This window comes from Microcaecilia unicolor, chromosome 3 (assembly GCF_901765095.1).
Source record: "Microcaecilia unicolor chromosome 3, aMicUni1.1, whole genome shotgun sequence".
Taxonomy (NCBI): domain Eukaryota; kingdom Metazoa; phylum Chordata; class Amphibia; order Gymnophiona; family Siphonopidae; genus Microcaecilia; species Microcaecilia unicolor.
Genome location: NC_044033.1, coordinates 422,662,330 through 422,674,419, shown reverse-complemented (window position 1 = coordinate 422,674,419; position 12,090 = coordinate 422,662,330). Strand labels below are relative to the sequence as shown.

The window sequence follows — 12,090 nt, the reverse complement described above, 5'->3', positions numbered from 1 at the left end:
ATTTTATTATCAGAAAGGAGTACATCTCGGCTGTTTAATTTTAGGTCCTTGATGTTTCCGAGCTTCAGGGGAATTAAGGTTAAAAACTACTTAATTCTTTTCACTGTTTGGGAGTAAAATTATGGAATAATGTACATTACCAGATTAGATATATCAATTCTTATTGACAATTTAGAAAGCAACTGAAAACTGTATTATCCCCAGAGATAAAGTATGATTTGAATTGAGATGTATGTAATTCCAATTGATTGTGATGCTTCTTATGCTGTGATCCGCAGTGAATCCTTTTGGAGATGCCACGGAATATAAGCTAAAGAGCCCTGATTCTTTCAGAAGGAGGCATTCCATCCCCTTTATCATTAACCTTTGGGATAATTCTATGCAATGCAGAATTTGTTTGACATTCCCTATCTGTGCAGAATTCTGAGCAAATTGCATCAGCATGGTAGCAGGAGGCAGAATCAATGGTTCTCTCTCCCTCTCTGCTGTGATTGGAAGAAAATAGCTCTGCTTCAGACCATGTCTTCCTGCCCAATGTACAGCCATTAGGTGGATGTGCTACCGAAGAGGGGTCTGGAGAAAGCTGGGAGTGGTCTGCTTGAGGGTGTGCAAGGGGAATGGGGGCCACAGCAAGCTAGATGTTGCCATGGGAAGGGGGCTGTATACCCATGAGGGGGGAAGAGAGAAGTAGATGAGGGTATGCTTAGTAGAGAGGGGAGGGAGAAGCAGATGGAGGGACATGCTGAATGGGGAAGGGAGGTGAGAGAAGTAGATGGATGTGTGGAGAGGAGAGGGGAGAGAAGAGAAGCAAATGGGGGAGGGGAGAGAAGCATATGGAAAACATCTGAGAAATCTAGTAATATGATTTTGTGCCTATAGTAAAAAAAAAAAACATTACTAATAGGAAGAGATGCATTGTATCATTGGGGCAGAGGAATAGCCTAATGTTTAGAGCAGCAGGATTATGTAGTCAGCTTTCTGTTTCCCTTAGTGCTGACCTTAACACTTCAGACCAGATCTGCTCATGTGTATGATGAGGGCCAACCCAACTAGGGCAGAACAATTTTGTGGATGGTAGTGTGACATTCAAGGCAGTGAACTACTACATTGGCAAAAAATCAAGTGAAAACTGAAGCTTTCCTCCTCCTGAGCCTTGACTGCATGCATTGCCCTGTCACTGCTGTCTCTCCTCAAAACTTGGCACTTCCCCCCTTCTCCCCCCCCCCCCCATCCATAGCAGGCAATGATGTCACATGCTGCAGCCACGCTAATAAATGAAATGGCACATAAAGGGAGTCTGGCCCATGGCTGCTTTATCACTTTATTGTATTTAGCAGTATATCAAGGAAATAAATCAAGAGAGTTGGCTCCAGCTACAATGTGACAGCAGGGAACATAAATTCAGCAGAAGACTCAGAAAAGAAATGTAAATCTGAAATTCCCAGTGTAGTCTGTGGCTGTTGTGGGGGCAGAGAAAGATAGAGAAGCTGAAACTAGAGGGACATGGGAAGAGAGAAATATTGCTGCTGGAGATGGTTGGAAAGAAGGGTTGCTGGGCCTCAGGAAGTAGGGAGAGAAGGTTTGCTGTACTAGAGTGGGGAAGAGGTACATGGTCCATGGCTGAAGTTTCTCCATTGCATTTGATACCTTCACACCCTAGCAGTGATAGATAAACCTCTAGGCCTTGCGAAGTGTATAGATGGCAAAGTTGTCAGGCTGCTAATTAATGCTTCAAAAATAAAGTGGTCAGTTGAGATTGCTTTTATTCAGAAGGATAATTGCCAGCAATAAAGGATCCCATAAGCTGGACTGATCAGTTTCATTCTTGATCTCCTCTTACCTTACAGCATGAAAGGCACAAAGTTATATAGGCAGAAAACAGCTTACATTAGTAGTTTGGCTAAAAAAAAAAAAAAGAAGTAATCAATTCTATTCTAGGAAATCAATTGACTTGAAGGATACAGATGATTTAAGGAAAAAGAGGAGAATGTCTGTTACATAGTATTTCTCGCTACTCAAATAAGAGTCTAATAGTTGCAAATTGTCTATTTAAGCTAAACATAATAGTTGTGGTTTTGGAAAAGGGGAAAAGAAAAGCAGCAATTTCAATCCTTATTCCATTCTTCCATTAGTATAGATTTGGAAGCATTTGTGGTTATCAAAAACTATTTCTATTTATGCACGCTAGTCCTTACTGGCCTTTCACAATGTCCAGTTAAATCTGCTGAGACTTACACATTTTGTTAATTACACACTCAAGACAATTTTTTACATTTTTCAGACAAACTCTGACTTTTCCAGATCCACAATGGTAGTTTTGTAACAAAAACACTTGTCAGTATATTTTATGTTAGTTAAATCCAAGATCAATTAGTCTACAATAATGTATTATAGGAAAAATGTGCTTCTTTTGTTTTAGAAGTGATGCCTATAGGTTGGTGGCAGAGCACTGAAGACTATGGGGGTGACAGACTTGTGGCAGATTCTGGAGCCTGTGAGGCAACACATCCCCCTGAAGAATCTCAGTGGGAAAACCCTTGCTGTTGATCTGAGTCTTTGGGTCTGCGAAGCACAGACAGTAAAAAAGATGATTGGAACAGTCACTAAGCCCCATCTCAGGTAACATTAATGCAAGGGTATAACATTAGACCAGTCTCTCTTCTGCATGTAGGAGCACATCATTTATTTAAAATAGATTTCTACCCTTCAGAGAAGGCAAGAACTTGCTGTTATTGAATAAGAAAAGACAGATTTTAATTAAAAAGAGTGTCACGATAAGAACTTCTAATTTTCATTAGAACCTTTTCTCAGAGAATTATACAAACATTTCAATCACCCCTTTTTCACCATGCCTTTGAGATGTTAGAAGGCTGCAGTTAACATGATGGTGATTATATATCACTAGACTTGATGTATCAAACTTAGGCAAGAGTATGTCACATGGAATGGGATGCACATGATCCCAAGGGTGGGAGGTTATTTGTGACCGTATGGGTGAGATAGTTGCTGTTTAAGTACTTTTGGAAATATTGACCCCACCTGTACTGCATTCCCAGTTAGCGAAAGAGAAGCTGAGATCAAATTTGAAGCCTGAATCATGAGTTGATAATGGTCACTTCTTGGCCTTTTTGCTGGATTGAGAGTCTGCACAATGGTGGGGTAAGACACTGCCATTGGAGATGAGAACCATTCAGACCTGACTGAAATGGGAAGATTAAACTGCTGTTTAAAAAAGATAGTTGGCAAAATGTATTTCATTATTTTTATACTGTTCCAGTGTGGATGAATATGGCTTTCTGCAGAAGTTTAGAATTTTTTTTAGAAAATATTTCCTCTTCTGTCGCATAATCATTCCTTCCACTGACCTCCAGCATACACAACTGCCACCTTGCACATTAGGGATTTGAAGGGAAATCTCCAGCTGAATCCATTAAATGCTGTGTTTTAGCCAAGTTGGGAAAATGCAAGCTATAGTATCTTGTTACTTGCAGTTTCCCCATGATCTAAGCGTATCGCTTCATAAGGCAGGATCTCTCAGGGAGCAGAGGCCTAAGGTATCATGCCCCATAGAAAAACCAGTGAACCTTCATCTTCCAATAATAAGGGCAAAAAGAGCCACTTTGAGGGAGTGCTACAAAACAGCATCCTTTTACAAAGCATCTCCTCCAGTGGTCAGTACTGGTAGGTGTACTCTGACCCAGGCTTGTAATGGAGGAAAGCCTCAGCTTACATAAGAACCAGTGGTCCATCTAGCCCAGTATCCTGTTTCCAACAGTGGCCAATCCAGGTCACAAGTACATGGCAGAAACCCAAATAGTAACATTTCTATGCTACCAATCCTGGGGCAAGCAGTGGCTTTCCCATGTCTCTCTCAATAGCAGACTATAGGCTTTTCCTCGAGGAACTTTTGCAAACTTTTTTTTAAATGCAGGTACGCTAACCGCTGTTAGCACATCCTCTGCAACCAGTTTCAGAGCTTAACTATTGGTTGAGTAAAAAGTATTTCCACGTAACTTCACTGAGTGTCCCCTAGTCTTTGTACTTTTTGAAAGAGTAAAAAATCAATTCACTTCTCGTTCTACACCACTCAGGATTTTCTAGACATAAGTAGATAAGCACCGCCATACTGGGAAAAGACCAAGGGTCCATCAAGCCCAGCATCCTGTCTCCGACAGCGGCCAATCCAGGCTTCAAAAACCCGGCAACCCCCCCCCCCCCAAAAAAAAAAATAATAATAATAATAATGTTCAATGGACTTTTCCCTCAGGAATCTGTCCAAACCCCCTTTAAATTCCGTAAGGCCAGCTGCTGTCACTACATTCTCCGGCAACGAGTTCCAGAGTCTAAATTTCACCTACCTACCGTGTACCGATGTTACATTAACCCAGTCTATATGTGGATAATTGAAATCAAATACTCCCGAGAACTGAAAAACAGCCAAAGACAATCCAAAGGGTTGTGTGGAATGAATGTAAAGAAATGAGGAAAGTGGGAAATACCCTCAGAAACCAAGGCTTCTGCCAAGGTCTAATCAACAAGACACTATCAATATATATAAATGGCGAGTGTCGTACTCACTCGCAAATGCGCAGTAGAGACCCTCTCTGCCCCGCCCCCGCGTCAATACGTGATGACGGGGACGGAACAGAGAGGGTCTCTACTGCGCATTTGCGAGGGACACTGCCATCGCTAACGCTCCCCCCACCCGGAGTCGCCGCCACCGCCACCCACCTTCCACCCGGTCGGGCCCTCGCTCCGCTATTGAAACAGCGAGGGCACGCAGCACACAGCTCTGCTGAGCTGCCGTCAGCCTTCCTTCTTCTCTGCCTGTGTCCCACCCTCGACGACGTTTTGTCACACGAGGGCGGGACACAGGCAGAGAAGAAGAAGGAAGGCCACGGCAGCTCAGCAGTAGAGCTGTGTGCTGCGTGCCCTCGCTGTTTCAATAGCGGAGTGAGGGCCCGACCGGGTGGAAGGTGGGTGGCGACGGCTCCGGAGGGGCGAACTCGGAGGGGGAGCAGCAGCGGCGAACTCGACGGCGGGGTGGGGGGCCTTTCAACCCCCCCCCCCTTCCTATACTAGCCCGTTTTTACGGGCTGAACGGCTATCAATATATATAAATGGCGAGTGTCGTACTCGCAAATGCGCAGTAGAGACCCTCTCTGCCCCGCCCCCGCGTCAATACGTGATGACGGGGACGGAACAGAGAGGGTCTCTACTGCGCATTTGCGAGGGACACTGCCATCGCTAACGCTCCCCCCACCCGGAGTCGCCGCCACCGCCACCCACCTTCCACCCGGTCGGGCCCTCGCTCCGCTATTGAAACAGCGAGGGCACGCAGCACACAGCTCTGCTGAGCTGCCGTCGGCCTTCCTTCTTCTTCTCTGCCTGTGTCCCACCCACGACGACGTTTTGTCACACGAGGGCGGGACACAGGCAGAGAAGAAGAAGGAAGGCCATGGCAGCTCAGCAGTAGAGCTGTGTGCTGCGTGCCCTCGCTGTTTCAATAGCGGAGCGAGGGCCCGACCGGGTGGAAGGTGGGTGGCGACGGCTCCGGAAGGGCGAACTCGGAGGGGGAGCAGCAGCGGCGAACTCGACGGCGGGGTGGGGGGGCCTTTCAACCCTCCCCCCCCCCTTCCTATACTAGCCCGTTTTTACAGGCTGAACGGCTAGTTGTCTATAAAAGACTTTGTGCCCGTGATCAAGTTTCTTTCATGGGGTAAATATTCCCTGCTCCACTCATTCAAAAATGCCCATATTGGAGCATCATGCAAAATTGCCCATAATAGAGCACAAATATTTTATACAAAAAAGCCCATAATAGAGCACAAATATTAAAGATAACTGAGTTACAAAAACTGTTCAAGCTACAGCATGGCATGCATCAACTTAGCTCAATAAATGCTGGCTTGACAACCCCACAGTTCAACTGTTGATTTTCAACGGGGCTTCATCAGGAACCACTCAGTTAGATCATACTGACAGGGGTATCGGTCTCAAGCTGACTAAACTTCTGTTACAACTGATGGATTTTGTTTTATTAATGCACAATGCCTTTCTTCTGAAGAAGTCAGGAGCTTCTCTTCAGGCAGCCCCGTCTCTTCCTCAGCAAATTTCGGTTGCTGCAGCCTCTCAGTCTTTCCTGCCAAAACGTCCCCAGGTGGAGATTTTGGATCCTGAGGAGCTATCTGGCACAGATGGCCCAGTTTTGTCTCCGGGCTCTCCCTCAGAATCACTGGATTTGGCAGATGAGGTCACCCTGCCTTCTGAGGAGGGGGTTGACCTGACGGCTGCCCGCCTTTTTCACAGGGAAGAGCTTCCCTCCCTGATTATTAGGGCTTTTGAGGTTTTGGTCATTTCACCCCTTGAATCGTCGGGGAACAGGTCCGGTCCCCTCTATTATGTCTGGCACCAATGCCCACCTCGTTCCTTTCATGTGCATGAGGCCATGAAAATCCTTATTTCGGAGCAGTGGGATACGCCAGACAGTGGGCTTAAGGTTGCTAGAGCTTATGTCGTGTCTTTATTTCTGAAGGTTCCTACGGTGGATTCATTAATCACAGCGGTCACTAAGAAAACCACTCTCCCTGTGGAGGGTGGCACGGCATTCAAGGACCCTCAGGATCGTAAGTTGGAGACTTGCTTGAAGCTGTCCTTTGAAGTAACGGCCCTTTCCCTGCAAGCTTCAGTTAGTGGCTCTTATGCGGCGCGGGAATGCTTATCGTAGGTACAGAAAGCCTCCTCTCTGGAGGACCTTGTGGCTGTTTTGCTGGTCTTAGAGTCCGGTTTAGCCTTCCTTGCGGATCTTCTTTATGATCTTTTGAGGGCTTCGGCGAAGGCGGTCACCATGCATCGCTGGCTGTGGTTGCGACATTGGGCTGCAGACATGGCCTCTAAGTCACGGCTGGCAAGGCTTCCTTTTAGGGGCTAGTTTTTGTTTGGGACAGAACTAGAACAGATTGTGAAAGACCTCGGTGACTCTAAGGGCCAGTGCCTCCCGGAGGATAGGTCCAAATTTGTGCGACCGACGGGACCTAGACCTAAGTTTAGGGATATACATTGTTACTGTCCAGGTCGCGGGGCCTCTTTTCAGAGAGCAAGGTCTTCTCAGAGACCTCAGCCCTTTCGAGGTGACAGGTAGGCCTTCCTTTCCGGTAACAGAAACCAGCCCGCAGCCAGGTCCGCCCAATGATGGGGCCCTGGTACATCTCCAGCTGGTTATTGGGGGCAGGCTGTCCATATTTCTGTTGGAGTGGACCAGGGTAACATCCAACGGATGGGTCTTGGAGGTTATCAGAGACAGCTACAAGTTGGAATTGGCTCGTCCGATAGTAGACTCGTTTCTGGAATCTCCTTGCAAATCTCCCACCAAGGTGCGGGCAGTTTGTCACACCTCTTCAACTTACAATGACTAGGAGCCGTCCAGCCTCTACCCCGAGCAGAATGAGGGTGCGATCAATACTCCATTTATTTTGTGGTGCCAAAAAAGGGCTGTTCTTGGCGACCCATCCTAGATCTCAAGTGCGTCAACAGGTCCTTACGAGTTCGGCATTTCCACATGGAAACCCTCCGCTCTGTGATCGCAGCGGTACAGCCAGGGTAGTTTTTAACATCTCTCGATCTCAAAGAGGCCTATTTACACATTCCACAGGCGTTTTCTTCGCTTTGCAGTGCTCAGTCGTCATTTTCAATTCAAAGCGATGCCCTTTGGCCTAGCCACAGCACCTCGGACTTTTTCCAAGGTCCTTGTAGTGGCAGCCTATCTCAGAAAGGAAGGGAAAGGGAAATGGGACTTGATATACTGCCTTTCTGTGGTTTTTGCAACTACATTCAAAGCGGTTTACATATATTCAGGTACTTATTTTGTACAAGGGGCCATGGAGGGTTAAGTGACTTGCCCAGAGTCTCAAGGAGCTGCAGTGAGAATCAAACTCAGTTCCCCAGGATCAAAGTCCACTGCACTAACCACTAGGCTACTCCTCCACTCCTTATCTAGACGACTGGCTTGTGTGGGCGTCTTCTTTCGAGGAGAGTCGACAAGCTCTGTTCCAAACTTTGAACCCGCAGGCTTGGGACTATGTACAAGTTCTGAGTTCCATGGCTTCCACCTTGGATGTTGTAAAGTGGGCCAGAGCTCACATGCGCCCCCTGCAGTGGCACCTTCTGAGCCATTGGTCTCCTCTCTTGGAGGATTACAAGATTCGGGTGCCATGTTCGACCCGTCTGCACTCAGTCATGCACTGGTGGTTCATTCAAAAGAATCTGGTGTCAGGCATTCCTCTGCAAACCCCGGAATGGATGCGTCACTGTCTGGTTGGGGAGCTCATTGGAAATAAACAGAATATGTGTTAATTATAAGGCAGATCTCTTAAATAGAAAAAAAAAACCTCCGTCTAGCAAGAAGTCCCACTGCAAGGGCCTGAGACAGGTAGTTAACCAAGAAAGTAATCATTTTATAGACCAATAGTAAATTATGCTAACAATTTTTGTCTCGTAAACTGTTTCTCTTTATTCTTAAAATATAACTTTAACAACCGATCTCTATCCATTCTAGTAGCCAAAGTAACCACTAGAGTTGTACCTGAAGATCCTTGCAACCCAGAGGAGTCCTTACAAAATTCCAAAGAATCAATGGTCATATCTCCTGGGATACTAGTTCCATGTCTCTTTCCTGGTAAACAATATGCGTGAACAGATAGAATCAGATCTTCAGATATAACAAGCACTTCCATAATATAATTTTGTAACATGATTCTCACAGAGATATTTTTCTCACGTGGAATGTTTAAAAAACCTCTCCCATTTTTGAGGATCTCGCGTCTCAGGGCATAGGTGCCAGCTCTGTAGGTTTTCAAGTAAACTCTATTATATCCAAGGAGGGGTAGTTTGTAATCAGTCTAGCATACCCAATTGTTTTCAAAAGTTGGCCCCTATACTTCAGGGAAATTGTGGCACTAATTTCTCTAACGGGAAGGCTTACAAAACTTTCTTCCATTGTGTTCTGTATTGCCACCTACTGGCAAAACACAAACGCTCCAGTTTTCTGTCAATACTGGAGCATTCTCTGTATCAGGATATATAACTAATATCTTTGGACCCTGTTTACTAAGCCGCGCTATAGGCACGCTAACGTTTTTAGCACGCACTAATTCTAGAGACGCCCATGGGAATATATAGGTGGCTAGCATTTAGCGCATGCTAATTTTAGCATATGCTAAAAATGCTAGCACACCTTAGTAAACAGGGCCCTTTATTTGAAAGAGTCAGTTAAGGATTTTAGTTGTGTTTATGGTCCCTTTTATTAAAACTGAGTGTGCACTAAAAGAATTAGTGCGTGCTAAATGCTGAGAAGCCCATAGGTATAAAATGGGTTTCTTAGCATTTAGCTTATGTTGATTCCATTAGCGTGCGCTAAGGGCCCTGTTTACTAAGCCGTTCTGTAGGCTCGCTAGTGTTTTAAGCACTCTCTTGTCTCTAGTGTTAGCACGTGCTAAAAACGCTAGCACACCTTAGTAAACAGAGCCCTAGGTTTCTTATTTTTAAATATTTGTATATTATATAATAAAGGTGCAAATTTGAAAGTCTGTGGGCAGTGTTACCCTGTGAAAATTTGGTACCAGCAAGCACTGTGGATATAAAAGAATGTAGCTCTTCTACATGAGTTCCATGGGGAATTGGCAATTCAGCAGCCAAAGAATCATGAAAGACCAGGAGGACTGCACTCATTTAGTTTTGACTGTTATTCAAAGAGCTTGATTCACTTATGCTTTTTTCCCATTTTGTATTCATTGGAGGAGAAAAAAAAAGCTAAGTAAATCAGGCCAAAGTTTTATGTAAAGAAAATTGCCAAAGATTTTCTCTTTCTAACACATATCCACCATGTTTGCTTTGTTTAACTTACCTTTAAAGTAAACTTGGCCACACATTTTGCTTTATTCTAGGAATTTGTTTTTTCGAGTCTCCTCTTTAATTTTGATGGGCGTCAAGCTGGTTTTTATTATGGAAGGGGATGCTCCAAAGCTGAAAGCAGCCACAATGAACAAGAGGACAGAGATGAGGTATGGTGTCTCCAAGAAAAATGGACCTACTCGAAAAGGAAGATCTCACTTTATATCTGTATTGAAGGAGGTTAGTACTTTGGGAAATTTCTATGCATATATCATAAACTCAAGAGGTCAGTTCTTTTCCAGGTAATAGTTCACAAGGGCCTTGGTTCACAAGCTGTTTTGTCTGAGAAGGTACTCATAGCTAATCTTTAGCAAGTCAGTTATCAAAGTATTTCCCCCACTAAAACATCATCTGAAATTTAAACATGTTGAACATACTGGTAATGTTGCTTTCAAGCTATTCTATTAATGATTCTCCAACATAAGAACATAAGAATAGCCATACTGGGTCAGACAAATGGTCCATCTAGCCCGGTATCCTGATTCCAACCGTGGCCAATTCAGGTCAAAAGTACCTGGCAGATACCCAATTAGTAGCAACATTCCATGCTGCCAGTCCCAGGGCAAGCAGTGGTTTTCCCCATGTTCATCTCAATAACAGACAATGGACTTTTCCTCCAGAATTTGTCCAAACCTTTTTTAAACCCAGATACACTATCCGCTGTTACCACATCCTCTGGCAGTGAGTTCCAGATCTTAACTATTCTTTGAGTGAAGAAATATTTCCTCCTATTTGTTTTAAAAGTATTTTCGTGTAATTTCATTTAATGTCCCCTGGTCTTTGTACTTTTTGAAAGAGTGAAAAATCGATTCACTTTTACCCATTCTACAGCACTCAGTATTTTATAGAACTCAGTCATATCCCCCCCTCAGCCATCTCTATTCCATTCTGAAGAGCCCTAACTTCTTTAGCCTTTCCTCATATAGGAGGAGTTCCAATCCCTTTATCATTTTGATTGCTCTTCTTTTTGAACGTTTTCTAATTCTGCTATTTCTTTTTTTGAGATACGGTGACCAGAATTGAACGCAATACTCGAGGTGAGGTCGCTCAATGGAGCTATTCAGAGGCATCATAATATTCTTGGTCTTATTTTGCATCCTTTTCCTAATAATTCCTAGCATCCTGTTTGCTTTTTTGGCTGCTGCCGTACACTGGACAGAAAATTTCAGCATATTGTCTACAGTGACACCTAGATCTTTTCTTGAATGCTGACTCCTAAGTAAGACCCTAGCATCAGGTAACTATGATTTAGACTATTCTTCCCAATGTGCATCACTTTGTATTTGTCCACATTAAATTTCTTCTGCCATTTGGATGTCCAGTCTTCTAGTTTCCTAAGGCCTTCCTGCAATTTTTCACAATCCGCATGTGTTTTGACAACTTTGAATAGTTTTGTGTCATCTGTAAATTTAATCACCTCACTCATCGTTCTGGTCCCAGTACAGATCGCTGCATCACTCCACTATTCACCCTCCTCCATTGAGAAAAATGGCCATTTAACACTACCCTCTGTTTTCTGTCCAGTAACCAGTTCCTAATCCACAGAAGGGCATTGTCCTATCCCATGACTTTTTAATTTTCTCAGGAGTCTCTCATGAGGAACTTTGTCAAAAGGTTTCTGAAAATCTAGATCCACTATTTCAACTTGCTCACCTTTGTCCACAAGTTTATTTACAGCTTCAAAGAAATGAAGCAAATTAGTAAGGCTGAATCCACGCAAACTCTGTGTCCGTTCAACAATGTTTGTCTATGTATTCTGTAATTTTATTCTTTATAATTATTCTTTATAATAGTTTCCATTATTTTCCCAAGCACTGAAGTCAGGCTTACCGGTCTGTAATTTCCCGGATCACCCCTAGAACCCTTTTAAAAATCGGCATTACATTGCCACCCTTCAATCTTCAGGTTTTGTTTTTTGGGGTTTTTTTTCCTTGATGATCATGAAATTGTTAGTTGATAGAATTTGCTCATTAGGTGTAATCTTTGACACTGGCTTGAATATGAAATATCATATTCAAATGATGATTGGAATAATTTTCTCAAAACTTAGAAAAATTAGGCGATTAATTAAGTTCTTGAACCAAGAGAATTTTAGGACAATTGTTGAGTTTTGATTACTGTAATAGTCTTCTTTTAGGACTG

The 12,090-nt window shown here is 43.9% G+C and overlaps 1 protein-coding gene across 1 annotated transcript in view; it reads left to right on the top strand.

Moving 5' to 3' along the window:
- Positions 1-12,090, top strand: part of GEN1 (GEN1 Holliday junction 5' flap endonuclease) — a 113,061-nt gene that overhangs the window by 11,886 nt on the left and 89,085 nt on the right. Inside the window, 2 exon segments of the mRNA XM_030198843.1 lie at positions 2,420-2,619; positions 9,942-10,128. Of these exon segments, the coding sequence (XP_030054703.1) occupies positions 2,459-2,619; positions 9,942-10,128 (348 nt within the window). The 5' untranslated portion in view covers positions 2,420-2,458.